General features: G+C 46.5%; 1 protein-coding gene across 6 annotated transcripts in view; it reads right to left on the reverse strand.

The window, feature by feature from the left end:
- Window positions 1-27650, reverse strand: part of CTPS1 (CTP synthase 1) — a 223370-nt gene that overhangs the window by 75131 nt on the left and 120589 nt on the right. For all 6 annotated transcript variants that reach the window (XM_063954629.1, XM_063954631.1, XM_063954627.1 and 3 more), the window contains exons 11-13: window positions 9971-10065; window positions 9825-9887; window positions 9478-9521 (exon numbers count right to left, since the gene is read on the reverse strand). In XM_063954629.1, coding sequence (XP_063810699.1) covers window positions 9478-9521; window positions 9825-9887; window positions 9971-10065 — 202 coding nt within the window. The remainder of the gene's footprint in view (window positions 1-9477; window positions 9522-9824; window positions 9888-9970; window positions 10066-27650) is intronic.

A 27650-nucleotide genomic window follows, 5' to 3' on the forward strand; every position in this document is an offset into this window, starting at 1 on the left:
GGTGCCGTGGACAATCCGAACGGCAGCGTCTGAAACTGATAGTGACAGTTTTGTACAACGAACCTGAGGTACCCCTGGTGTGAGGGGTAAATTGGAACGTGGAGATACGCATCCTTGATGTCCAAGGATACCATAAAATCCCCCTCTTCCAGGTTCGCTATCACTGCTCTGAGTGACTCCATTTTGAACTTGAACTTCTTTATGTACAGGTTCAAGGACTTCAGATTTAGAATAGGCCTTACCGAGCCATCCGGCTTCGGTACCACAAAAAGAGTGGAATAATACCCCTTCCCTTGTTGTAGAAGAGGTACCTTGACTATCACCTGCTGAGAGTACAGCTTGTGAATGGCTTCCAAAACCGTCTCCCTTTCGGAGGGGGACGTTGGTAAAGCAGACTTCAGGAAACGGCGAGGTGGATCTGTCTCTAATTCCAACCTGTACCCCTGAGATATTATCTGCAGGATCCAGGGATCTACTTGCGAGTGAGCCCACTGCGCGCTGTAATTTTTGAGACGACCGCCCACCGTCCCCGAGTCCGCTTGAGAAGCCCCAGCGTCATGCTGAGGCTTTTGTAGAAGCCGGGGAGGGCTTCTGTTCCTGGGAAGGAGCTGCCTGTTGCTGTCTCTTCCCTCGACCTCTGCCTCGTGGCAGATATGAATAGCCCTTTGCTCTCTTATTTTTAAAGGAACGAAAGGGCTGCGGTTGAAAAGTCGGTGCCTTTTTCTGTTGGGGAGTGACTTGAGGTAGAAAGGTGGATTTCCCGGCTGTAGCCGTGGCCACCAAATCTGATAGACCGACTCCAAATAACTCCTCCCCTTTATACGGCAAAACTTCCATATGCCGTTTTGAATCCGCATCGCCTGTCCACTGTCGCGTCCATAAAGCTCTTCTGGCCGAAATGGACATAGCACTTACCCGTGATGCCAGTGTGCAGATATCCCTCTGTGCATCACGCATATTAAGAAATGCATCCTTTATTTGTTCTAACGACAGTAAAATATTGTCCCTGTCCAGGGTATCAATATTTTCAATCAGGGACTCTGACCAAACTACCCCAGCACTGCACATCCAGGCAGTCGCTATAGCTGGTCGTAGTATAACACCTGCATGTGTGTATATACTTTTTTGGATATTTTCCATCCTCCTATCTGATGGATCTTTTTTTTTTTTTTTTTTGAAAATATGTTTATTAGTTTTTCCACATAGAGACATAAAGAGAGAAAAAGGCAGAGAAACAATGCAGTACAAAGTGCATGTAAAATGCTTATACTTATGGATTACATAATAGGCAACAAAGGTGTGGCATAGTATCAAACATCACCACTACCCCTGGTGGTGTGTATAGGAGCGAGCAGTGCAGAGGACCATATCAAAGCATCAGCAGTGATGATTATAAACAGCATTTTAGGCCTATAATATATTATTGAAGAAAAACTGCACATTGTCGCATATGTGCCAAACCAAAATCAACTAGACAATCATAGAGAAAAAGAAAGAAGAAAGAAAGACAACAAAGACATGGATAAGAAGTGTGAGGGAGGAGGGGGGGGGGGGGGGGGGGTTGCAGATGCCTAACAAATATTCATCGTACATGATAAGGCACATTCCTAGGGACTGTGGGGATCAAATCGCTCAGTATCAAGGTACGAAAGCGAGCATCACCCTGATGCCGAAGGTGGATCATCACCAATAGGGATACCTAGTCTGCGGTAAGAATCCCAACTAAGGGAATCAAACAATTTCAGTATATGAGTTCGTTGTGGGGGTAGAAGAGAGTCAATGTATAGTCCCCATTTCTTATAAAAGCGCAAAGCGTTGCGGTCAAGGTCTGGGAGAGTTGATTGGCGTTCAAAGTATAGTGTATTAGTAAGTAAAGACTTGAGGTTACCTAGGGAGGGGGAGGTTCGATATATCCAATGATTCAGAATTAACTTTTTCCCCAGGGTCAATAGTACATATAAAAACGGAATGCAGTATGTCTGGGATGGATGTAAACGCCAGGTTGTAGTATTAAGGCCGAGGAGTGCCGCTGGGTCCATAGGGAGAGAGATCCGGAAGGTGGATTTTATATACCATACTACTTTATTCCAGAATCGTTTAATTTTCGGACAATGCCAAAAGTTATGCATAAAGAGAGCATTTGGTGCTCTACATTTGGGGCAACGACCAGAGTCTGTAGAGACCATATATTTGCGTTGTCCCGGGGCAATATATGCCCGATGTAAAAATTTGAAGTGGATTTCCTGAAGCTGGGCAGAATGCAGGGCTTTCAGTATAGCAGGAAGGGGGGAGAGGAAGCACTCCACCGATGGGTCCCAGGACCACTCACTCGACCATTTTGACAACATGGGGGGCCAGAATACCTCCGGCCTGCCGGGCAACAAGTCCCGGTATAACCAGCATATCTTATATGAAAAGGTAGGTAACGTGACCAGCAGGGCGGACAAGGGATCCTTTCTCCGCTCGTGCACAGGAGGGATGGGGAGAGTTTGTACAAAATGGCGTACTTGTAGGAACATGAAGAAATCAGATGAGGGCACACCGTGTCTCTCGGCTAGATCCGCGAATGACAATACATGGCCACCCGGGTCGAACACATCACGAATGAGGGCTATGCCCCTAGATTTCCATGTGAGGAATTTGGTATTGTCAAGGGGAGGAGTGAAGCAGGGGTTTCCGCACAATGGGATGAAAGGAGAGTATTCTGGGTTGCGATGTAGGGCCTTGTTAATGGCCCACCAGGAACGATAGGCGTCCCAGAAAAGAATATTAGGGCGTACCATTGGTGGGAGCAAAGCTTTCGGGGTATGTAGCAAAGCCCTTAAGTCGTAAGGGTGTACAAGGCTCTGTTCCATGTCATAATTAACATATGAGGAGGTGCCCCTTAGCCAATCCGAGATATACCTAAAGTTCGCGGCCTGGAAGAAAGCCAAGAGGTCTGGTACAGCCAAGCCACCCTGGGCACGGGGGAGTTTAAGTTTAGGTAAAGAAATCCGAGACCTCTTGTGATTCCACAGGAATTTGGAGAACATTCTATCACATTCTTTTAAGTCTTTAGTAGGGGGCTGGATAGGAATCATCTGGAGTAGATAAGAGATCTTGGGGAATACAATACTCTTCAAAATAGCTACTCTTCCTAGTAGGGACACAGGAAGAGATGACCAGGTGGATAGCAATTGGGAAACTTTGTTAAAAACAGCGGTATAGTTGACTGAGTATAGGTCTAAGATATTCACAGGGATATATATACCCAAGTATTTAAGGCCTAAGGTGTTTCTCTTAAATTGAGTGAGAACTGGCACCGGGGGGCGCTGACAGGCCATCGAGTTGAGTGGGAAGAGTTCAGACTTAGAGGCATTAACACGATATCCCGCAAAAGCACCAAACTCAGAAATAGCCAGCATGATCGACGGGACAGAGGTCTCAGGTCGTGAAATAAAGAGGAGCATGTCATCAGCAAACAAACTCACACGGAGCTCATGGCCATGAACCAATACTCCGGAGTATTCTGGGAGATGCCGCAGTTTAATAGCCAGGGGCTCTATGGCGATAGCAAATAATAGTGGGGAAAGGGGGCAGCCCTGTCTTGTGCCTCGGTGAAGAGGAATAGGAGCCGACAGGTAGCCATTACACATGATGCGAGATGAGGAGGGGGAATACAAATTACGTATCATGTTGATCAGGTCCAGCGGAAACCCAAACTTATCCAGCGTCGTGTATAGGTGATCCCAACTGACAAGATCAAACGCTTTCTCCGCGTCCAGGGAGAGGATGTATTGAGGGTCAGGGTCTCCGCTGGAGTGTATCCAGGTGGCCGCGGCAAGAACTTTACGGATATTGTTAGTGGAGTGTCGGCCTGAGATGAAACCAGTTTGGTCAGGATGGATAATGGAGGGGAGTAATCCTTTTAACCTATCTGCAATAATTTTCGTAAAGAGTTTATAGTCGACGTTGAGCAAGGAGATGGGGCGGTATGAACCGGGGAGATGGGGATCCCTTCCCGGTTTGGGAAGGAGACGTATCAGGGCTTCGTTAAAGTACAGAGGGAGGGAATGGGAAGATAAAATGCTATTAAATACCAGGGTCAAAGGATCCAGCAATTTAAGTATGAGCATTTTGTAGAATTCCCCAGAGAAACCATCGGGTCCAGGTGCTTTCATGGGCTTAAGATGTTTAATTGCCGCTTCCACCTCCTGGGTAGTAATCGGCAAGCAAAGATCCCCCTTCACCGATGTTGATATTTGAGGCAAGGAAACAGAGTCCCAGAAAGAAGTTTTAGCTGCTTGATCGAGGGGAGGGGGGGGAGTAAATATCAGTATAAAATTCTGAGAGGATCTGCGCCATGTCCACAGATCTGGTAGCCAACGAGCCATCGTCTCGTTTCAATGTCTGGATCACCGAGGACGGCACTGAACCCCGCAGAAGATTTGAAAGGAGACGGCCCGTTTTATTGCCGTACCTATGAAAACGGTGATTTCTGCTAAATGTATGGCGGTCGCCCATTAATGCCAGTACAGCACCAAACTGAGACTTGCAATCTAAATATACCTTCTTTGAGGCAGGAGACGGGGACTGTTTGAAGTGTTGGTAGGCATCAGTTAGGCAGCGTTGTGAGGTTTTAAATTCAGAAAGAAATTGTTTCTTTCTTGTGGAGGTATATTCCACAAGCCTACCGCGTATAACCGCCTTTGAGGTCTGCCAGAACAATAAGGGATCGGTTTCAGCAATAGCTGCATTATCCAGTCTGAACTCCTCCCAAAATGCCTCCAACCTGTTCCGAAATTGTAGGGAAGAGGTAAAGGAAGTGGGGAAACGCCAGCATTTAAAGGAGCCATAGTCTAATGAGGTGGTAAGGGAAACCCAAACTAGGGCGTGGTCAGAAAGAGAAATTGTTTCCATCTGTGCTTCAGCATTTTGGGGAATCAGGGAATCTGAGAGCAATAAGAAGTCTATTCTGGACAGTGTGCCGTGAGCAGCCGAGAGACACGAGTACTCCCTGTCAGTGGGATGAAGAAATCTCCAAGCATCAGTCAGATGCAGTTGTTGTGCAAAAAAGGTGACACCTAGGGTAGGAGGGGAGCGTGCACGAGCGGAGGAGTTCGAATCCATATAAGCGGAGGCCACAATATTGAAGTCTCCGCCCACAATCATTGGACATGGCATAAACGGGCACAGTGTTGTTATGAGACTCTTAAAAAAACCTTTTGAATAAGAGTTTGGAGCATACACAGAACATAAAACATACTTGGTATTATGAAGTAAAATTTCAAGTATTAGGAATCTACCAGCAGGATCGCACAGGGAAGTAATGACTTCAATATGCAAGCTACTTTTAGCGAGGATCAATACACCCCTAGCCTTAGAAGAATAGGGAGCGTCTAAGAGTACCTGCCAGCCCAAAACACCCAATTTTTGGGCCTCTGGGGTGAGAAGGTGCGTCTCCTGTATAAACACCAAATCCATATGTAATCTATTTAAATAGAGTAGAATCTTCTTCCTCTTGATAGGGGAGTGGATACCCCCAACATTCCATGTGCCCACCTTAATAGAAGACATGGGGCTTTGAGTAGTGAGTAATCATACAGGAAGACATCTTACAAACCCATAAGCGGTGTAGGGTGGGAAAAGACACAAGAGGAAGGAGGGGAGGGGGAAGACACAAGGATAGTAGAGACATAGAGATGAGAAGAAAATATTAGACCCACCGGGGGGTCCCACAACAATATTCGTGTAAACAACTTCACGGTATTATAATTAAAGTAATAACCAAGGGCAGCAAGGAGGGCAGTGCTCCTAGCCAGCGACCACTATAATGAGCAGCATAGGGGATGGGGGGGGGGGGGGGGAGAGAGAGAGGGAGAAGGGCAAGGGGAGTGGGGTATAGGGGAGGGAGAAATAGGGAGTGGAAGGGGGGAGGGGGGGGGGAGAGGGATAGGGGATATGAGTGAGCGGTCAGGATGACATCAGCCTACCCCTAAATGGATGGGTAAAACAGGCATCCAAGCATATAGAACTATATAAAACTAGAAACAGGCATATAGGTATACATTGCTTAGAGGAAGCTTATGTCACTTTAAGATTATATATACATCACCCAGAAGACCACTGAGGGATTAGCGAGAAGGTCCAAATAAGACTAACAGAGGAACTTATAGTCCACGGGGTGGGGATAAGAAATAAATGTATGTCGAGGGTGACTAAGTCCAGGCAACAATGAAGCAGGATAGTTACAGAGCAGTGTCTGTAAAAGACGGCTATTTCGGCACTTGGTCGGAGGCTTCGGTCTCCGAAAGATAAGCGGCAGCATCCTCCGGGGTGTGGAAGTCCTTAAAAGACGTGCCATCGAAAATCCTCAGGCGTGCAGGGTAGAGTAGAGCAAACTTTCGGCCCTCTTGGGCTAATTTTGAGCATGTGGGGGAGAACGCCTTTCGTAGCCTGGTAAGCTCCGGGGAGAAGTCCTGGAAAATTAATAATTTGGCATCTTCCCAAACAAGGTCTCTTATACGGCGGGAAGCAGACCACAGGGCCTCTTTATGGAGGTAGTTGAGACACCGAAATAGCACAGCTCGTGGTCGGTTGGATGCAGCGGAGCGACCAGGGCCTGTTCTGTGTGCACGTTCTACCACGAGATCCGAGCAAATATCTTGAATTCCAAGAAGATCAGGGAGTGTGTGTCGAAGGAAGTGATAAAGAGCTTGGCCCTTAATCGTCTCTGGGAGCCCAATGAGCCTGAGATTGTTTCTGCGCGATCTATTTTCTAGATCGTCGATCTTAGACCATACCAGGTTTTCTGATTTCTGCAGTTTAGCGGAGATGTCGGAGAGTTCAGCGATTTGCTGAAAATTTTCACCAGCAGTATGTTCCACTTGTAAAACACGCTTGGACAGTTGTTTATACTGGCTTTTAATATCCAGGACAGCTTGCTGTAGTGCAGCAGCATGCAGCTGTGCTTGTTCTTGAAATAACGGCTGGACGGTCTCTTTCACCGCTCTAACAATGTCCTCATAGGACAAGGAATGCCCCGGGGTAGAGGAGGGCAGTAACGTGCCTAGGGCAGCGGACCCAGCAAGGGATGGAGAGACGCTGGGCACAGGGGCCGAGGGAGGAGCTGAGGTACCCGCCGTTCGAGCTCCGGTCTCCAGAGAAGCTGCGGCGGCCATCTTGGAAGCCGAGCCGCGGCTTTCAGATTTGGCCCGTGGAGGCTTTCCCTGCATCGTAGGAGCTAGGAATCGGTCCATAGAGGGGGGCCGGATGTGCGGGGAGCGGGCCGGTGTGAGTGACCGCTCAATGGACGCCCAAAATGGGCGATATGTTAGAGGTCAGTGGCCGCGGGCACCGGAGCTTCTAAGCAGCGTGTCACTCCATGCGGTGCCGGAACCGGAAGTCCCTGATGGATCTTTAAGTGCGGCCGTCTCAGGAGAGGGTAACGCCACTTGTTTAGATAAGCGTGTTAGCGCCTTGTCCACCCTAGGAGATGTTTCCCAGCGCTCCCTAACCTCTGGCGGGAAAGGGTATAATGCCAATAATTTCTTTGAAATTATCAGCTTTTTATCAGGAGCAACCCACGCTTCATTACACACGTCATTTAATTCTTCTGATTCAGGAAAAACTATAGGTAGTTTTTTCACACCCCACATAATACCCTGTTTAGTGGTACCTGTAGTATCAGCTAAATGTAACGCCTCCTTCATTGCCAAAATCATATAACGTGTGGCCCTACTGGAAAATACGGTTGATTCGTCACCTTCACCACTGGAGTCAGTGCCTGTGTCTGGGTCTGTGTCGACCGACTGAGGCAAAGGGCGTTTTACAGCCCCTGACGGTGTTTGAGTCGCCTGGACAGGCACTAATTGATTGTCCGGCCGTCTCATGTCGTCAAACGACTGCTTTAGCGTGTTGACACTATCCCGTAGTTCCATAAATAAAGGCATCCATTCTGGTGTCGACTCCCTAGGGGGTGACATCCTCATATTTGGCAATTGCTCCGCCTCCACACCAATATCGTCCTCATACATGTCGACACACACGTACCGACACACAGCAGACACACAGGGAATGCTCCTAACGAAGACAGGACCCACTAGCCCTTTGGGGAGACAGAGGGAGAGTTTGCCAGCACACACCAAAAGCGCTATATATAACAGGGATAGCCTTATAATAAGTGCTCCCTTATAGCTGCTTTATATATATAAAAATATCGCCATAAATTTGCCCCCCCTCTCTGTTTTACCCTGTTTCTGTAGTGCAGTGCAGGGGAGAGACCTGGGAGCCGTCCTGACCAGCGGAGCTGTGAGAGGAAATGGCGCCGTGTGCTGAGGAGATAGGCCCCGCCCCTTTTTTGGCGGGCTCGTCTCCCGCTATTTAGTGAATCCAGGCAGGGGTTAAATATCTCCATATAGCCTCTGGGGGCTATATGTGAGGTATTTTTAGCCTTTATATAGGTTACATTTGCCTCCCAGGGCGCCCCCCCCCAGCGCCCTGCACCCTCAGTGTGCTGAAAGGAAAATGGCGCACAGCTGCAGTGCTGTGCGCTACCTTTAGAAGACTGCAGGAGTCTTCAGCCGCCGATTTTGGACCTCTTCTGACTTCAGCATCTGCAAGGGGGCCGGCGGCGCGGCTCCGGTGACCATCCAGGCTGTACCTGTGATCGTCCCTCTGGAGCTGATGTCCAGTAGCCAAGAAGCCAATCCATCCTGCACGCAGGTGAGTTCACTTCTTCTCCCCTCAGTCCCTCGTTGCAGTGATCCTGTTGCCAGCAGGACTCACTGTAAAATAAAAAACCTAAGCTAAACTTTTTCTAAGCAGCTCTTTAGGAGAGCCACCTAGATTGCACCCTTCTCGGCCGGGCACAAAAATCTAACTGGAGTCTGGAGGAGGGTCATAGGGGGAGGAGCCAGTGCACACCACCTGATCTGGAAAAGCTTTACTTTTTGTGCCCTGTCTCCTGCGGAGCCGCTATTCCCCTTGGTCCTTTCAGGAACCCCAGCATCCACTAGGACGATAGAGAAATTTTATTTTTTAAATGTCATAGTATATTAAAAAGTTCCCTGTTCATAAATGTGGATGAGTTTCAGACACAAGAGCTGCAAGTGCAGAACTGATCAATAATACATGACTTCTTCCAGTATGCAAAAGAAAAGCACTTTCCACATAATTCACTGTTGCAGCTCCCTGTGCTATTTGTCATCAATTTAACTCAGCCCAGACAACTACAATGGTAAATTAGGAAGTTTAATAACATTTTGTACTTAAAGGAAGGGGTGATGTTGGAAGATGTAGTAATAATTTGCACATCACATACTTTCCCCGAACGCTGGTATCCTGACCAGGATCCCGCCAGTACATAAAGACAAGGCTTTAATGGTTTCAAAGGTTAAAATGTTCATTATTTATGCAGGACACATGGCTAACTGTATTACATGGAAGTATCAGAATACACAATATATCCCAGTGACTGAAGCATCACAGACTTCTTACCACTGGATGGCTGGTTTTGGGGTTAAATTCTGTAGAGTTGGCATCTGTGAAGAGAGAAAAAGTGAAGAACCTGTCTGTTAGAGAATTAATCAGTGCAGCCATGTATTATATTCTATATTAACTCCACACACCAAGCATAACACCACCATGCCCCACAGCCCCTGTCTTTTAAGGAAAGCAAATGATTCTGCACCAGGTTATCGGATGAGACTTCTTACACTATACAATACCTCTGGTATTCAAGGTCACCAAAATTTACCCAAAAAGACAAATCTCCCATCACTCCCTATAACTACAACATAATGATGGTGAAATATAGTGCTCAGTGGTGATTGGGGCATATTTACCTTTCCAGTCCAGCACGTCTCTGGCAAACTCCACAACAGCCAACTGCATACCGAGACAAACTCCTAAAGGCAAGAGGAGGTGACCCATGATACAGCAGACTTTTCACTTCAAGAGACATTTTACAAGCCAAGAAAAAACAGCTCACCTAAAAATGGTTTCTTCTGCTTGCGTGCCCAGGCTATAGCATGAATCTTTCCCTCTGTTCCACGTACACCAAACCCTCCAGGAACCAATACACCACTAAAACAGAGACCAGAGCATTAGATTTTGTGTGTGGGATATCCCTAACCCTGAATTTAATCTCCAATTTATACGGAGATTCCAGTGACAAAATCCTTCATAACCTACGTTGAAATAAAGTGATTTTGTTTATTAACATTACAACTTATGCTCACTTGCAATTGGGGACAAACATGGTCATAAAACAAGACTGGGTATAAAGACAGTCCAATTTTGAATTTAAAATATATTTCACTACTTTTTATTTGTCTGCAAATTAATAAGTACAACTTCGTATTAGCACAAGTATATTAAAATGTAGGATTTTACAATTATATTTGTATTTACCAGAGTTTTCTTGTTGAATAAAAAAAGCTTAGTGGGGGCAATTCAATTGTTTTTTTGGGCCAGACAGAGCAATTTACTTGCTGCTCCGTTCAGGGGCAACATCTGAAAAGTCCAGCTTTTCGCACATTTTCCTTATCACGCCCAATAGTTTAGACAGGTTTTGCTGTGTAAAAGTCTAATTGGGTACGACCAGCACAAAAAGCAATGGGCGTCTAGCGCCGGGACAAATATTTCAATATCGCCCACATCTAAAGAGGCGGTTGCACTTAAATAATTGAAGCCCCCATTGACTGAGCAATACTTTATGCACTGAAAAGGACTGCTGATTTAACATGTGCACTTTATTACCTCATGTAATTTAATCTAAGCAAATAAAAAATATAGCAGCTCATACTGCACAATTAGCTATCATAACTCCCCTATCTAAATGTCCATTGTAGTGGGGCGCTTTTGGGAGGGAGTTCATAAATAGGACAGCTGCACTGGGAGGCAGCCTTACCGTGCCTGCAATTTATAATTATTTTTCTCTGTATTGAGAAAACAATGTTAAGCATCATTCTCTTCTGCTGCCTTGACGGATTCCCTAAGGGTCACCCAAAGACCACCACATCTGTCAGAACCATGCTGACCGCTATCTCAGGATTGCATGGTCACTGGCCTCCATTCTGTTATTAACAGCTTCCAGTTTTCTACAAGGAGGAGAAGGAGATGGAGGAGCAAATAAGACAGACCAGGCCCCAATAGCCTTTCAGGAATGAAAATAGTAAGGTTTAACTGCAAGAAACCACTGTTTTGTCAAGTTATAGGAAGGAATCCATTCTGAATATTTTTTTCTTTACATAAGATCAGACAAGACTGTACAAAAGTCTCTCCTTTTCTTAACGGAAGTATATTTGGCATAGAATGCAGGACTGCAAGAATTTTAAATAAACTATTAAACTGAAGTGCTCTTGTATGAACGACAAGGGAGGAGCATTTTCCCATCACTCTATATTGTCGCTGAGAAGAATTCAGAGCTGGAAAAATCTAGTGTGCAATCACTATTGTGACGCTACTCAAAATAAGATTTTACTCACCGGTAAATCTATTTCTCGTAGTCCGTAGTGGATGCTGGGACTCCGTAAGGACCATGGGGAATAGCGGCTCCGCAGGAGACTGGGCACAACTAAAGAAAGCTTTAGGACTACCTGGTGTGCACTGGCTCCTCCCACTATGACCCTCCTCCAGACCTCAGTTAGAATACTGTGCCCGGAAGAGCTGACACAATAAGGAAGGATTTTGAATCCCGGGTAAGACTCATACCAGCCACACCGTATAACTCGTGATACTATACCCAGTTAACAGTATGAAATATAACCGAGCCTCTCAACAGATGGCTCAACAATAACCCTTTAGTTAGGCAATAACTATAAACAAGTATTGCAGACAATCCGCATTTGGGATGGGCGCCCAGCATCCACTACGGACTACGAGAAATAGATTTACCGGTGAGTAAAATCTTATTTTCTCTGACGTCCTAAGTGGATGCTGGGACTCCGTAAGGACCATGGGGATTATACCAAAGCTCCCAAACGGGCGGGAGAGTGCGGATGACTCTGCAGCACCGAATGAGCAAACTCTAGGTCCTCCTCAGCCAGGGTATCAAACTTGTAGACTCTTGCAAAAATGTTTGAACCTGACCAAGTAACAGCTCGGCAAATTTGTAAAGCCGAGACCCCTCGGGCAGCCGCCCAAGAAGAGCCCACTTTCCTTGTGGAATGGGCTTTTACAGATTTAGGGTGCGGCAGTCCAGCCGCAGAATGTGCAAGTTGAATCGTGCTACAGATTCAGCAAACAATAGTCTGCTTAGAAGCAGGAGCACCCAGCTTGTTGGGTGCATACTGGATAAATAGCGAGTCAGTTTTCCTGACTCCAGCCGTCCTGGAAACATATACTTTTCAGGGCCCTGACTACGTCCAGTAACTTGGAATCCTCCAAGTCCCAAGTAGCCGCAGGCACCACAATAGGTTGGTTCACATGAAAAACTGATACCACCTTAGGAAGGAATTGGGAACGAGTCCTCAATTCCGCCTTATCCATATAAAAAAATCAGATAAGGGCTTTTGTATGACAAAGCCGCCAATTCTGATACACGCCTGGCCGACGCCAAGGCCAACAGCATGACCACTTTCCACGTGAGGTATTGTAGCTCCACGGATTTAAGTGGCTCAACCCAATGCGACTTCAGGAAATCCAACACCACGTTGAGATCCCACGGTGCCACTGGAGGCACAAACGGGGGCTGACTATGCAGCACTCCCTTAATAAAAGTCTGAACTTCAGGCAGTGAAGCCAGTTCTATATTGTTAGAAAATCGATAGAACCGAAATCTGGACCGTAATGGAACCCAATTTTAGGCCCATAGTCACCCCCGACTGTAGGAAGTGCAGAAATCGACCTAGCTGAAATTCCACTTTTGGGGCCTTCCTGGCCTCACAGCACGCAACATATTTCCGCCATATGCGGTGATAATGGTTTGCGTCCACTTCTTTCCTAGCTTTAATTAGCGTAGGGATAACTTCCTCCGGAATGCCCTTTTCCTTCAGGATCCGGCGATCAACCGCCATGCCGTCAAACGCAGCCGCGGTACGTCTTGGAACAGACAGGCCCCCTGCTGCAGCAGGTCCTGTCTGAGCGGCAGAGGCCATGGGTCCTCTGAGATCATTTCTTGGAGTTCTGGGTACGAAGCTCTTCTTGGCCAATCCGGAACAATGAGTTCCGGATTGGCCAAGAAGATTCTTACTCCTCTCCTTCTTATTATTCTCATTATCCCAGGTAAGAGATGCATAGAAGGGAACACATACACCGACTGGTACACCCACGGGTTTACCAGAGCGTCCACAGCTATCGCCTGAGGGTTCCTTGACCTGGCGCAATATCTTTGTAGCTTTTTGTTAAGGCGGGACGCCATCATGTCCACCTGTGGCCTTTCCCAACGGTGTACAATCATTTGGAAGACTTCTGGATGAAGTCCCCACTCTCCCGGGTGGAGGTCGTGTCTGCTGAGAAAGTCTGCTTCCCAGTTGTCCACTCCAGGAATGAACACTGGACTGAATGAACACTGGAATGAACGACGGCGGGCTTCGGTCTCAGTGATTTTTCAATAAAAATGGCGGGGGATCATAGATTTACTGCCTCCGCAGCCTAATCAATCTGCATTTGCCCGAATGTGAGGTTTATTGCTGCCCAAGGCACACAGCTGCCTTACCAGTCTCACTAAACAAGTGCAGAGAAAACCCTGGGAAGGAATAATCAATTGCACTTCTGCAAGTTCATAACTGCAGGAACCACAGTACCACTAGTCAACTCCACCGTAATGCATTCAGGCAGGGACTGAAACCTAGATTTGCTTTTCCCCTCTGGATCGCTTATTAACTCGACTAGGTTATATCATTGTCTACAGCCATATACACCATAAATGATAATCTGGTCCTCAATCTCTATCTGGAAATATAGTCAGTATATGAAATCGTAAACTCATCCATAAACCAATGACCGTAGTGAATACCAATCATGGGGGAGAGAACCATAATGGACTTCAACAAGAAATAAAATATAATGAAAATTGACAAGCATGACAATGGGGCTACTGTTTTGCACCGTGACAGAATATAATAGCAGAATGAGACAGTACTCCATAAAAGAAAGGATGGACAGGGTACAGACAGGCTCAAGAAACCAATTAAAGACAGCATTCCAGAAGTACAGTCCCAAAACCCACTCTCTATTTTTTAAATTGGGAAGAGTACTTAATGCATATAAGTAAGAGATAAGCTAGCTCATGAAAGTCAATACCTGTACTCCAAAAGGAAAGTGGAAGGAGCACACAATATACAGTGCATCCGGAAAGTATTCACAGCGCTTAACTTTTTCGACATTTTGTTATGTTACAGCCTTGTTCCAAAACGCAATAAATTCATTTATGTCCTCAAAATTCTAAACACAATGCCCCATAAAAAAACCGTGAAAAGTTTTTTGGGGAGATTTTTTGCAAATTTATTAAAAATAAAAAAAATAAGAAATCACATGTACATAAGTATTCACAGCCTTTGCCATGAAGCTCAAAATTGAGCTCAGGTGTATCCTGTTTCCACTGATCACCCTTGAGATGTTCCTACAGCTTAACTGGAGTACACCTGTGGTAAATTCAGTCGATTGGACATGATTTGGAAAGGCGCACACCTATCTATATAAGATCCCACACTTGACAGTACATGTCTGAGCACAAACCAAGCATGAAGTCAAAGGATTTGTCTGTAGACTTCCGAGACAGGATTGTCTCGAGGAACAAATCTGGGGAAGGGTACATAAAAAATAGGATTTTGGTACTTACCAGGTAAATCCTTTTCTTTGAATCCATAGGGGGCACTGGAGTACTCTAGGGATATGGACGGTTCCACAGGAACTAGGCACTGAATAGTTAAACTTTGACTATACCTCCCCTCCATATTCCAGAGTACCTCAGTGTTTTTTTACTGAGCCGAACTGGAGCTATAGAGGTTGACAATGGAGAAATACATATAACCAAAAACGGACAACAATAAAGTTGACACAAACGAAACTGACAACTAACAGTTGACACCAACCCGATAGAATTTATAATTTGAAACAGTCGGTAAGAGTGTTACCATAAAATTCCCTGCACTTACCACAACCAGGTAAACAACTGCTCTGGGTGGGCGTCCAGTGCCCCCTATGGATTCAAAGAAAAGGATTTACCTGGTAAGTATCAAAATCCTATTTTCTTTTTCATCCACTAGGGGTCACTGGAGTACTCTAGGGACGTACCAAAGTTTCCCCCCTGGGCGGGAGAGCTGTTTGGCACCTGTAACACTAGACGGCCAAAGCCAGATGCTGATGCCGCAAAAGTATCAAACCTGTAAAAGCGCACAAACATGTACATGTGCACTGAAGACCATGTAGCCGCACTGCAAAGCTGTGTCGTAGAACTCCACGACCAGCTGCCCATGACATTCCCGGAGAACGTGTGGAATGAGCTGTTACTGATGTAGGCGGCTGTAACCTAACATGAAGGTAAGCCTGACGTATGGTCAGTTTTATCATTCTGGATAAGGTCTGCTTAGAGGGTGGCCAACCCATCTTGGCCGCATAATAGAGAACAACAACGTATCCGTCTTAGGAACTGTAGACGTTCGGAATACATAAACTCGTAATGTGCGTACCACAACCAAAATTCCAGAATCTCCTGTTAACACAGGAACTACTATTGGATGATTGATGTGAAAAGAGGACCCTACTTTTGGCAGGAAAGCGGGATTCGTCTAAAATTCCGTTCTGTCATTATGAAACACTAAATACGGTGGCTTGCATGACAAGGCACCCAAAACTGAAACCCGCCCTGCCGAAGCTAAGGCTAGGAGAGAAATTTTTCCCAAGTGAGAAACTTAATATCCACTTGTTGTAAGGGTTCGAAACAAAAAGACTAAGAAATCTAAACCCAGATTCAAGTCCCATGGTGCAGTAAGTGGAGTGAAATGGAGGCTGTACTTTGAGGACACCCTGCATAAAGGTGTGTACCGATGGCAATAGAGCCAATCTTCTTTGAAAATAAATTGACGACGCAGATATCTGCACCTTTAGTGTGGATAAACGCCGACCTCCATCTAACCCCATCTGTAGACATAACAAAAGACGGGATAACTTGAAAGATGATGTCGGAAACTTCCGAACTTCACACCAACCTATATAGGCACGCCAAATTCTGTAACCGGCTTCCTAGCTCGTAACATGGTTGGTATAACCTATTCTGGAATGCCCTCTCTTTTTAATAGGGCTGTCTCAACAGCCACTCCGTCAAACGCAGCCGCGCTAAATCGGAGAAAAAGAACGGACCCTGTTGTAACAGGTCCGGACGCAGTGGGAGCGGTCAAGGAACGTCCGCGAGTAGACCGCGGAGATCCGAAAACCAAGCTCTCCGAGGCCAATGAGGCGCCACTAGTATGACTGTGACGGACTCTCTTTTGATCCGTTTTAGCAACAGAGGGAGCAGCGGAAAACGGTGGAAACAGATACACGAGACTGTATGGCCACTTGATTGTGAGAGCATCCACCACCACTGCCTTTGGATCTCTCGTTCTGGACACGTACTGGGGCGTTTGATAAATGTGGCGAGATGCCATCAGGTCCACTTGCGGGTAACCCTACTTCTGGACCAGCATGTGAAACACTTCTGGATTTAATGCACATCCTGGATAAAAATCCTGGCAGCTGAGATAATCCGTCTCCCAGTTGTCCACTCCTGGAATGAATACTGCCGACAAAATCACCTCGGCCCAATTGAGGACTCGAGCTGCTTCCCGCATTGCCATGCAGCTTTTCGTTCCTCCTTGTTTGTTGATGTATGCGACCACCGTCGCATTGTCTGACTGCACCTGAACAGCCTGAGCCTGCAGCATGTGCACGGCTTGTCGTAGCGCATTGTAAATTGCCCAGAGTTCCAAGACATTTATAGACAGCAATCTTTCGTGATCCGCCCAGAGACCCTGGAGCTGAAAATTTTGAACTACAGCTCCCCAACCTCTGAGACTCGCGTCCGCTGTGAGAATTATCCAATTCCAGGCGCCGAACAGTTTCCCTGCGGTTAGATTCTGTACTTTGAGCCACCAGAGTAGAGACACCCTGGCCCTTGGAGACCACCTCACCCTGCGTGAATCTGCAGAAGCGAGCCCGACCATTGTTTTTGGCATGCATTGCAGGCAGACAATGTACTCGTTAGGCCACAGCCAACCATTGCGAGCACATCCAGTTAAAAAGGACGTGAGTGAAGTCTTCCGAACTGAAGCGCTTCAAAAGCCGCCACCATTGTGTCTAATAGGCGAATGTACAAATGAACCGAGACTGTGCAAGGCTTGAGCACTAATTGTACCAGATGACGAATGACCTGTACTTCTGTTCGGGTAGGTAAATTCTTTGATTTACCGTATCGAGAATCATACCTAGGAATTGAAATCGTTGAGACGGAATCATTCAAGAATTCGCGTAGACAATGGTAGGAAATCAGATTCCCCCCCCCCCACTCGGTCTGCGATCTATTCTCGTTTGGAACGTAGCCAAAGTGGACGTTGTGCGCCACTAGCGAAGCTGAGACGCAAGAACCAACTGCCAACTTCACAGAAGCTGTAGGCAGCAAGAAGTGTAAGGTGGTATTTATTTAGGGCAAACCTGAACCAAAGCAGGGCGAAGCAACAGCCCTACTGCTGTGTAGGGTACACTCCGATAGGTAGTTAAACGCCCAATAATTGCAATTGTCTCTCATTGGAAATTGTTCAGCCTTCGCTGAGAACCTGACGTACTGGCCTGGTGCTACGAGGGCTGGCGGCGAATCGACCGCAACAATCTAGCTGAAACAGTAAATTTTTCCCTCTCAGGCAGTACATGCGCCCGCATTCCCCCCAAAGAGGACCGGTAAGGGTCTGTCTGCGCAGTCGAATTTGTCCGACACACTGTGTGACCGACTCTGCAGCGAAGGTGCTTGTTTGATTATGCATTAGACTTAGTGATCATGTACCCCGACCAGTAAGTACAACACGGAAGTAATCTGTGTATAAACCTGCATTACCGTGCATGTGGTTTCCAGCAATAGTGAATCTTCCTGTAGAGACATGCTGTCAAAAACAATTAATAAATTAAATTCCTAACAACCCCCCGCTACCCCAGAGGCTGAGTGTTGTAGGGCAGCAACCTCCAGCAAAGACCCAGGAAGTAACGTAAAAAATGGTGTCCTACCATGTTTTTTTTTTTATTTTTTTATTATTATATATATATATATATATTACACCTGTTAAACCAGGATCTGAACCAGTGTCCATGCAATCACAATGTTCACTGTGGGCGGGAAGCCTAACCACTTGGCTACAGAGCCACCTGTAAAAATAATAAGCAAAAGCTTCTGTTTAAACATCAACTCTGGTGATGAAATGGTTGCTGTAGTGACTTGCAATCCAGATGGTACCTGAACCCACAATCCCTGGTTTAGGAGGGCAGTGTCCTATCCATTAGGCCACTGGGGATCTGGGGAGGTGAGGCCTGAACTCACAATGTTTGCAGTGCTCAACAGATACTGTTTAATAAGCACTGTGTGCTGACCAATTGCGCCACTGTAGTCTTGCCAAAATAGATTTTTAATGTCAGCATAATATATATATATATATATATATATACACACACACATATATATATATATATATATATATATATATATATATATATATATATACATACACACACACACACACACACACATATATATATACATACATTTACACACACATACAACCATGTATATTCACACATACTCAGACCTTATAAATATATATATATTTCATATATGCATACATACACACATACACATACAGGTTGAGTATCCCATATCCAAATATTCCGAAATACGGAATATTCCGAAATACGGACTTTTTTGAGTGAGAGTGAGATAGTGAAAACTTTGTTTTCTGATGGCTCAATGTACACAAACTTTGTTTAATACACAAAGCTATTAAAAATATTGTATTAAATGACCTTCAGGCTGTGTGTTTAAGGTGTATATGAAACATAAATGAATTGTGTGAATGTACACACACTTTGTGTAATGCACAAAGTTATTAAAAATATTGGCTAAAATTACCTTCAGGCTGTGTGTATAAGGTATATATGTAACATAAATGCATTCTGTGCTTATATTTAGGTCCCATCACCATGATATCTCATTATGGTATGCAATTATTCCAAAATACGGAAAAATCCCATATCCAAAATACCTCTGGTCCCAAGCATTTTGGATAAGGGAGACTCAACCTGTATATATTATATACCCATATACATATATCCAGATATATCCTGATTCAGAAGTATAATAATTCTTAGAAGTCTGAAACTAAATGTGACCACTCACAGGCTTAAAAACCTGAGAAGTCTGCTGCTTAACCGCAGCTTAGTTAATGGGTCCCGAATCCAGTGTGGTGTGGCTGTAGATTTAAAAATACCTACAGCACCTTGTATTCCCAGGTGGCTAACCAGGCCCAACACTGCTCAGCTTCCAAGATCAGATGAGATCGGGCGTATCCAATTGTGGTGTGGCTAAGTGAATTAAGCAAAGCTGCTGCAGGTGAGCCTGAACTCGCAATGCTTGCAGTGCTCCACAGATACTGTTTTATAATCACCATGTGCTGACCAATTGTATAACACATCTTACTTTACAACAGTGAACAAAGCCAGTATTTGGCTGACCACAGCCATGATTCAGATTTGCAGTCTTTGGGATAATATCATTATAAACAGTTATGATAAGAATAATAGTCTTTGCTGGTGTCTTACTCATTATACCGACAGACCATACAAAATACAACTTGCGCGACTCAGTAAATAGCACTAAGGTGTCTTTACAAATATATATCTGGCCAAGTGCAGTACACGTCAGCAATATGCCTGGTTCCAAATTCCCCTTAACACCCCTGCGCCTTCAATGGAGGAGAGATGTAATACAGGAAATTCTAGAAAAACAACAAATGGTTAAATATGCAGACTTATAATTATGTAAGCAGATTCAATAAACATACTATGTTGCATTCAAACCTGCACATATATAAGCAACATGTATCCTGTTTAACAAAGACTTAATAGCCCATTGTAATACATATGCAGCGCTGCTGTATTCTAGTAAACATACTTCTTTTATCAACAGGAGTTGAATCATGAGATTTTATCCAGTGACCCTGACATGTGTGTGCAGGGAACATCACTGTGGCATCAAAGTTACTCACATTTGTGTGCCCCCCCCCCGTGCTCCGTGTATCGTTCTCTATACACGGAGCCGGGCTATGGTGGAGAGGGAGCTGGAAGTGGCATCGAGGGCCGGGGAGCGCGCTGCATAGAGCCGTGGAGCGGCCTATGCATAGATCAACGTGGCCGGCGCGGCTCAGAGCGGCGGGGGACACAGCATAAACAGCGGCGCTGGAAGCGGCGGCGGGCGGCTGAAGGCAGCGGCCACACACACACACACACACACACAGTATCCCACACAGCAGGGCGGCAGCGTGAGCTGACCGCCCCGTTCAACATACCTGGACCCTGTGGTGAGGGCAATGACGGGGCTTCTCTGTAAGCACTGTCAGCCTTTTACTGCAGGTGACCTGCACGTGGTAGTGAGGGAGCTCTTCTAGAGAGGTCCGACACCCACAGCTGCTTCAGCAGCTTTCCTATCCCAGACCCTCGCCTTCTTGGAAGGGGGAAAGGGATTCCAAAAAAAAAATAATCAAAAAATTCAGTCATTGTGGATCAACTTCCACAAGCCTAGTCTCGGTGAGCACCGAAAAAACACTGAGGTACTCTGGAATATGGAGGGGAGGTATAGTCAAAGTTTAACTATTCAGTGCCTAGTTCCTGTGGAACTAACCATATCCCTAGAGTACTCCAGTGACCCCTAGTGGATGAAAAAGAAATATCTGCTGCTTTGAAGGTCCCAATGAACACAGTGGCCTCCATCATCCATAAATGGAAGTTCAGAACCACCAGGCATCTTCCTAGAGCTGGCCGGCCGTCTAAACTGAATGATCGGGGGAGAAGGGCCCTAGTCAGGGAGGTGACCAAGACCCCAATGATCACTCTGTCAGAGCTACAGGATTCCTCTGTGGAGAGAGGAGAACCTTCCAGAAGGACAACCATCTCTGCAGCAATTCACCAATCAGGCCTGTATGGTAGATTGGACAGACAGAAGCCACTCCTTAGTAAAAAGCACACGGCAGCCCGCCTGGAGTTTGCCAAAATGCACCTGAAGGACTCTCAGACCATGAGAAACAAAATTCTCTGGTCTGATGAGACAAAGATTGAACTCTTTGGCGTGAATGCCAGGCATCATGTTTGGAGGAAACCAGGCACCGCTCATCACCAGGCCAATACCATCCCTACAGTGAAGCATGGTGGTGGCAGCATCATGCTATGGGGATTTTTTGCAGCAGCAGGAACTGGGAGACTAGTCAGAATAGAGGGAAAGATTAATGCAGCAATGTACAGCGACATCCTGGATGAAAACCTGCTCCAGAGAACTCTACCTCAGACTGGGGCAACGGTTCATCTTTCAGTAGGACAAAGACCCTAAGCACACAGCCAAGATATCAAAAGAGTGGCTTCAGGACAACTCTGTGAATGTCCTTGAGTGGACCAGCCAGAGCCCAAACTTGAATCCGACTGAAAATCTCAGGAGAGATCTGAAAATGGCTGTGCACCGATGCTTCCCATCCAACCTGATGGAGCTTGAGAGGTGTTGCAAAGAGGAATAGGTGAAACGGCCTAAAGATAGGTGTGCTAAGCTCGTGGCATCATATTCAAAAAGACTTGAGGCTGTGATTGCTGACAAAGGTGAATCAACAAAGTATTGATCAAAGGCTGTGAATACTTATGTACATGTTATTTCATAGTTTTTAATTTTTAATAAATTTGCAATCTCAAAAAAAACTTTTGTAACGTTGTCATTATGGGGTATTGTGTGTAGAATTTTGAGGCCAAAAAAAATTAATTTATTCCATTTTGGAATAAAGCTGTAACATAACAGAATGTGGAAAAAAAGTTAAGCACTGCGAATACTTTCCGGATGCACTGTATCTAAATATAAATCTAATAACAGTTCAAAAGTTGTAACTAAAAAATATATATATATATATATATATATATATATATATATATATATATATATATATATATATATATATATATATATATAAATAAAATAAAATAAGATTTTACTCGCCGGTAAATCTATTTCTCGTAGTCCGTACTGGATGCTGGGGACTCCGTAAGGACCATGGGGAATAGACTGGCTCCGCAGGAGACTGGGCACTCTAAGAAAGATTTAGTACCACTGGTGTGCACTGGCTCCTCCCTCTATGCCCCTCCTCCAGACCTCAGTTAAGGAAACTGTGCCCGGAAGAGCTGACATTACAAGGAAAGGATTTTGGAATCCAGGGTAAGACTCATACCAGCCACACCGTATAACTTGTGATAACTTACCCAGTCAACAGTATGAACAACAACAGAGCATCAAACAATGGATGCCCACATAACATAACCCTTTATTAAGCAATAACTATATACACATATTGCAGAAAGTCCGCACTTGGGACGGGCGCCAGCATCCACTACGGACTACGAGAAATAGATTTACCGGTGAGTAAAATCTTATTTTCTCTAAAGTCCTAGTGGATGCTGGGGACTCCGTAAGGACCATGGGGATTATACCAAAGCTCCCAAACGGGCGGGAGAGTGCGGATGACTCTGCAGCACCGAATGGGCAAACACAAGGTCCTCCTCAGCAAGGGTATCAAACTTGTAGAACTTAGCAAATGTGTTTGTACCCGACCAAGTAGCTGCTCGGCAAAGCTGTAATGCCGAGACCCCTCGGGCAGCCGCCCAAGAAGAGCCCACTTTCCTTGTGGAATGGGCTTTCACGGATTTTGGATGCGGCAAACCAGCCGCAAAATGAGCCTGCTGAATCGTGCTACAGATCCAGCGAGCAATGGTTTGCTTTGAAGCAGGAGCACCCAGCTTGTTGGATGCATACAGGATAAACAGCGAGTCAGTTTTCCTGACTCCAGCCGTCCTGGCTACATAGATCTTCAAAGCCCTGACTACATCAAGCAACTTGGAATCCTCCAAGTCACGAGTAGCCGCAGGCACCACAATAGGTTGGTTCAAATGAAAAGATGACACCACATTCGGCAGAAATTGCGGACGAGTCCCTAATTCTGGCCTGTCCATATGGAAAACCAGATAGGGGCTTTTACATGACAAAGCCGCCAATTCTGACACACGCCTAGCCGAAGCTAAGGCCAATAGCATGACCACCTTCCACGTGAGATACTTTAGCTCCACGGTCTTAAGTGGCTCAAACCAGTGGGATTTCAGGAAACCCAACACCACGTTGAGATCCCAAGGTGCCACTGGTGGCACAAAAGGGGGCTGAATATGCAGCACTCCCTTAACAAACGTCTGAACTTCAGGAAGAGAAGCCAGTTCCTCTTGAAATAAAATGGATAGGGACGAAATCTGGACCTTTATGGACCCCAACTTCAGGCCCATAGTCACTCCAGACTGTAGGAAGTGCAGGAACCGGCCCAGCTGGAATTCCTCTGTAGGGGCCTTCCTGGCCTCACACCAGGCAACATTTTCGCCATATACGGTGATAGTGTCTTGCCGTCACGTCCTTCCTAGCCTTTATCAGCGTAGGAATAACTTCCTCCGGAATGCCTTTTTCCGCTAGGATCCTGCGTTCAACCGCCATGCCGTCAAACGCAGCTGCGGTAAGTCTTGGAACAGACAGGGCCCCTGTTGCAACAGGTCCTTTCTGAGAGGCAGAGGCCATGGGTCCTCTGTGAGCATTTCTTGCAGTTCCAGGTACCAAGTCCTTCTTGGCCAATCCGGAACAATGAGTATTGTTCTCACTCCTCTTTTTCTTACGATTCTCAGCACCTTGGGTATGAGAGGAAGAGGAGGAAACACATAGACCGACTGGAACACCCACGGTGTTACCAGTGCGTCCACCACTATCGCCTGAGGGTCTCTTGACCTGGCGCAATACCTTTGTAGCTTTTTGTTGAGACGGGACGCCATCATGTCTACCTGTGGCAGTTCCCATCAATTTGTAATCTGAGTGAAAACTTCGTGATTAAGTCCCCACTCTCCCGGGTGGAGGTCGTGCCTGCTGAGGAAGTCTGCTTCCCAGTTGTCCACTCCCGGAATGAACACTGCCGACAGTGCTTGCACGTGATTCTCCGCTCAACGAAGAATCCTGGTGGCTTCCGCCATCGCCACTCTGTTTCTTGTGCCGCCCTGGCGGTTTACATGAGCCACTGCGGTGATGTTGTCTGACTGAATCAGCACCGGTTGGTTGCGAAACAGAGGCTCCGCTTGACTCAGGGCGTTGTATATGGCCCTTAGTTCCAGGATATTTATGTGCAGACAAGCCTCCTGACTTGACCACAACCCTTGGAAGTTTCTTCTCTGAGTGACAGCCCCCCATCCGTGGTCACCAGGACCCAGTCCTGTATGCCGAACCTGCGGCCCTCGAGAAGGTGAGCACTCTGTAGCCACCACAGAAGAGACACCCTGGCCCTCGGGGACAGGGGGATCAGCCGATGCATCTGAAGATGCGATCCGGACCACTTGTCCAACAGATCCCACTGAAAGATCCTCGCATGGAACCTGCCGAAGGGAATGGCTCCGTATGATGCCACCATCTTTCCCAGGACTCGCGTGCAGCGATGCACCGACACCTGTTTCGGTTTTAAGAGGTCTCTGACTAGAGTCACGAGCTCTTGAGCCTTCTCCTCCGGGAGAAACACCTTCTTCTGGTCCGTGTCCAGAATCATGCCCAGAAAAGGCAGACGCGTTGTAGGAATCATCTGCGACTTTGGGATATTCAGAATCCAGCCGTGCTGTTGCAACACTTCCTGAGTGTGCGCTACGCTGATCAGCAACTGCTCTCTGGACCTCGCCTTTATGAGGAGATCGTCCAAGTATGGGATAATTGTGACTCCTTGCTTTCGAAGGAGCACATAATTTCTGCCATTACCTTGGTAAATATTCTCGGTGCCGTGGAGAGCCCAAACGGCAACGTCCGGAATTGGTAATGACAGTCCTGTACCACAAATCTGAGGTACTCCTGATGAGGTGGATAAATGGGGACATGCAAGTAAGCATCCTTGATGTCCAGAGACACCATAAAATCCCCCTCTTCCAGGCTTGCAATGACCGCTCTGAGCGATTCCATTTTGAACTTGAATCTTTTCAGATAAATGTTCAGGGACTTTAAATTCAATATGGGTCTGACCGAACCGTCCGGTTTCGGTACCACAAACATTGTGGAATAGTATCCTCTTCCTTGTTGAGGGAGGGGAACCTGTACCACCACCTGCTGGAGATATAATTTGTGAATTGCCGCTAACACTACTTCCCTTTCTATGGGGGAAGCTGGCAGGGCCGATTTGAGGTAACGGTGAGGGGGCATCACTTCGAATTCCAGCTTGTATCCCTGAGACACAATCTGTATAGCCCAGGGATCCACCTGTGAGCGAACCCACTGGTGGCTGAAATTTCGGAGACGCGCCCCCACCGCTCCTGGCTCCTGTGGAGCCCCAGCGTCATGCGGTGGATTTAGTGGAAGCCGGGGAGGACTTCTGTTCCTGGAAACTAGCTGTATGGTGCAGCTTCTTTCCTCTACCCCTGCCTCTGGCAAGAAAGGACGCACCTCTGACCTTCTTGCTTCTTTGTGATCGAAAGGACAGCATTTGGTAATACGGTGCTTTCTTAGGCTTTGAGGGAATATATGGCAAAAAATTTGACTTCCCAGCCGTAGCTGTGGAAACTAGGTCCGAGAGGCCGTCCCCAAACAATTCCTCACCCTTGTAAGGTAAAACCTCCATGTGCTTTTTGGAGTCGGCATCACCTGTCCATTGCCGAGTCCACAGGACCCTTCTGGCAGAAATTGACATTGCATTTATTCTAGAGCCCAGTAGGCAAATGTCCCTCTGGGCATCCCTCATATATAGGACAGCGTCTTTTATATGCCTCAGGGTCAGTAAAATGGTATCCTTGTCTAAGGTATCCATTTCCTCAGACAGATTATCTGTCCATGCTGCTACAGCACTACACATCCAGGCCGACGCAATTGCCGGCCTCAGTAGAGTACCTGAATGTGTATAAACAGACTTGAGGATACTTTCCTGATCCCTATCTGCAGGATCCTTTAGGGCGGCCGTATCCTGTGACGGCAGGGCCACCTTCTTAGATGAGCGTGTCAGAGCTTTATCTACCCTAGGGGAGGATTCCCAGCACACCCTGTCCATTGGCGGGAAAGGGTACGCCATTAGTAACCTTTTGGAAATCAGCACTTTCCTATCGGGGGAATCCCACACTTTTTCACATAATTCATTTAACTCATGTGAAGGGGAAAAAGTCACCTCTTGCTTTTTCTCCCCATACATATAAACCCTCTTGTCAGGGACAGGGTTTACCTCTGATATGTGCAATACATCCTTCATTGCTATAATCATGTAGCGGATGGCTTTAGCCATTTTAGGCTGCAATTTTGCATCATCCTCATCGACACTGGAGTCAGAATCCGTGTCGATATCTGTGTCAACAATTTTGGATAGTGGGCGCTTCTGAGACCCTGACGGCCTCTGCGCTGTAGGATCAGGCATGGGCTGAGACCCCGACTGTCCCAAGGCATCAGCTTTATCCAACCTTTTATGCAAGGAGTTTACATCATCATTTAACACCTTCCACATATCCATCCAAATCAGGTGTCGGCGCCGTCGGCGGAGACACGTCATTCATCTGCACTTGCTCTGCCTCCACATAGCCCTCTTCGTCAAACATGTCGACACACACGTACCGACACACCACACACACAGGGGATGCTCTATATGAGGACAGGACCCCCACAAGGCCTTTTGGAGAGACAGAGAGAGAGTATGCCAGCACACACCCCAGCGCTATATGACCCAGGAATCACACAGTAACTTCGTATTTACCCAGTAGCTGCTGTATATATGATTAATGCGCTAAATTTATGTGCCCCCCCTCTCTTTTTACCCTTTCTACCGAGAGTCTGCAGGGGAGAGCCTGGGGAACTTCCTCTCAGCGGAGCTGTGGAGAGAAAATGGCGCTGGTGAGTGCTGAGGAAGAAGGCCCCGCCCCCTCAGCGGCGGCCTCTGTCCCGCGATTTTGTGTGAAATTAATGGCGGGGGCTCATGCATATAACAGTGTCCAACTGTATATATGCTGCTTTTGCCAGGAGGTACTTAATTGCTGCCCAGGGCGCACCCCCCTGCGCCCTACAGTGACCGGAGTGTGTGGGTGCAATGGCGCACAGCTGCAGTGCTGTGCGCTACCTCATATGAAGACAGGAGTCTGCCGCCGATTTTGACGTCTTCTTGCTTCAACCCGCCGGCTTCTGGCTCTGCGAGGGGGACGGCGGCGCGGCTCCGGGAACGGACGACCAAGGTTAGGTTCCTGTGTTCGATCCCTCTGGAGCTAATGGTGTCCAGTAGCCTAAGAAGCGCAACCTAGCAGCAGTTAGTAGGTTTGCTTCTCTCCCCTCAGTCCCACGTAGCAGAGAGTCTGTTGCCAGCAGAAGCTCTCTGAAAATAAAAAAACCTAACTAAAATACTTTCTTATTAGCAAGCTCATGAGAGCTCACTAAAATGCAC

Source organism: Pseudophryne corroboree, chromosome 2 (assembly GCF_028390025.1).
Source record: "Pseudophryne corroboree isolate aPseCor3 chromosome 2, aPseCor3.hap2, whole genome shotgun sequence".
Classification (NCBI taxonomy): domain Eukaryota; kingdom Metazoa; phylum Chordata; class Amphibia; order Anura; family Myobatrachidae; genus Pseudophryne; species Pseudophryne corroboree.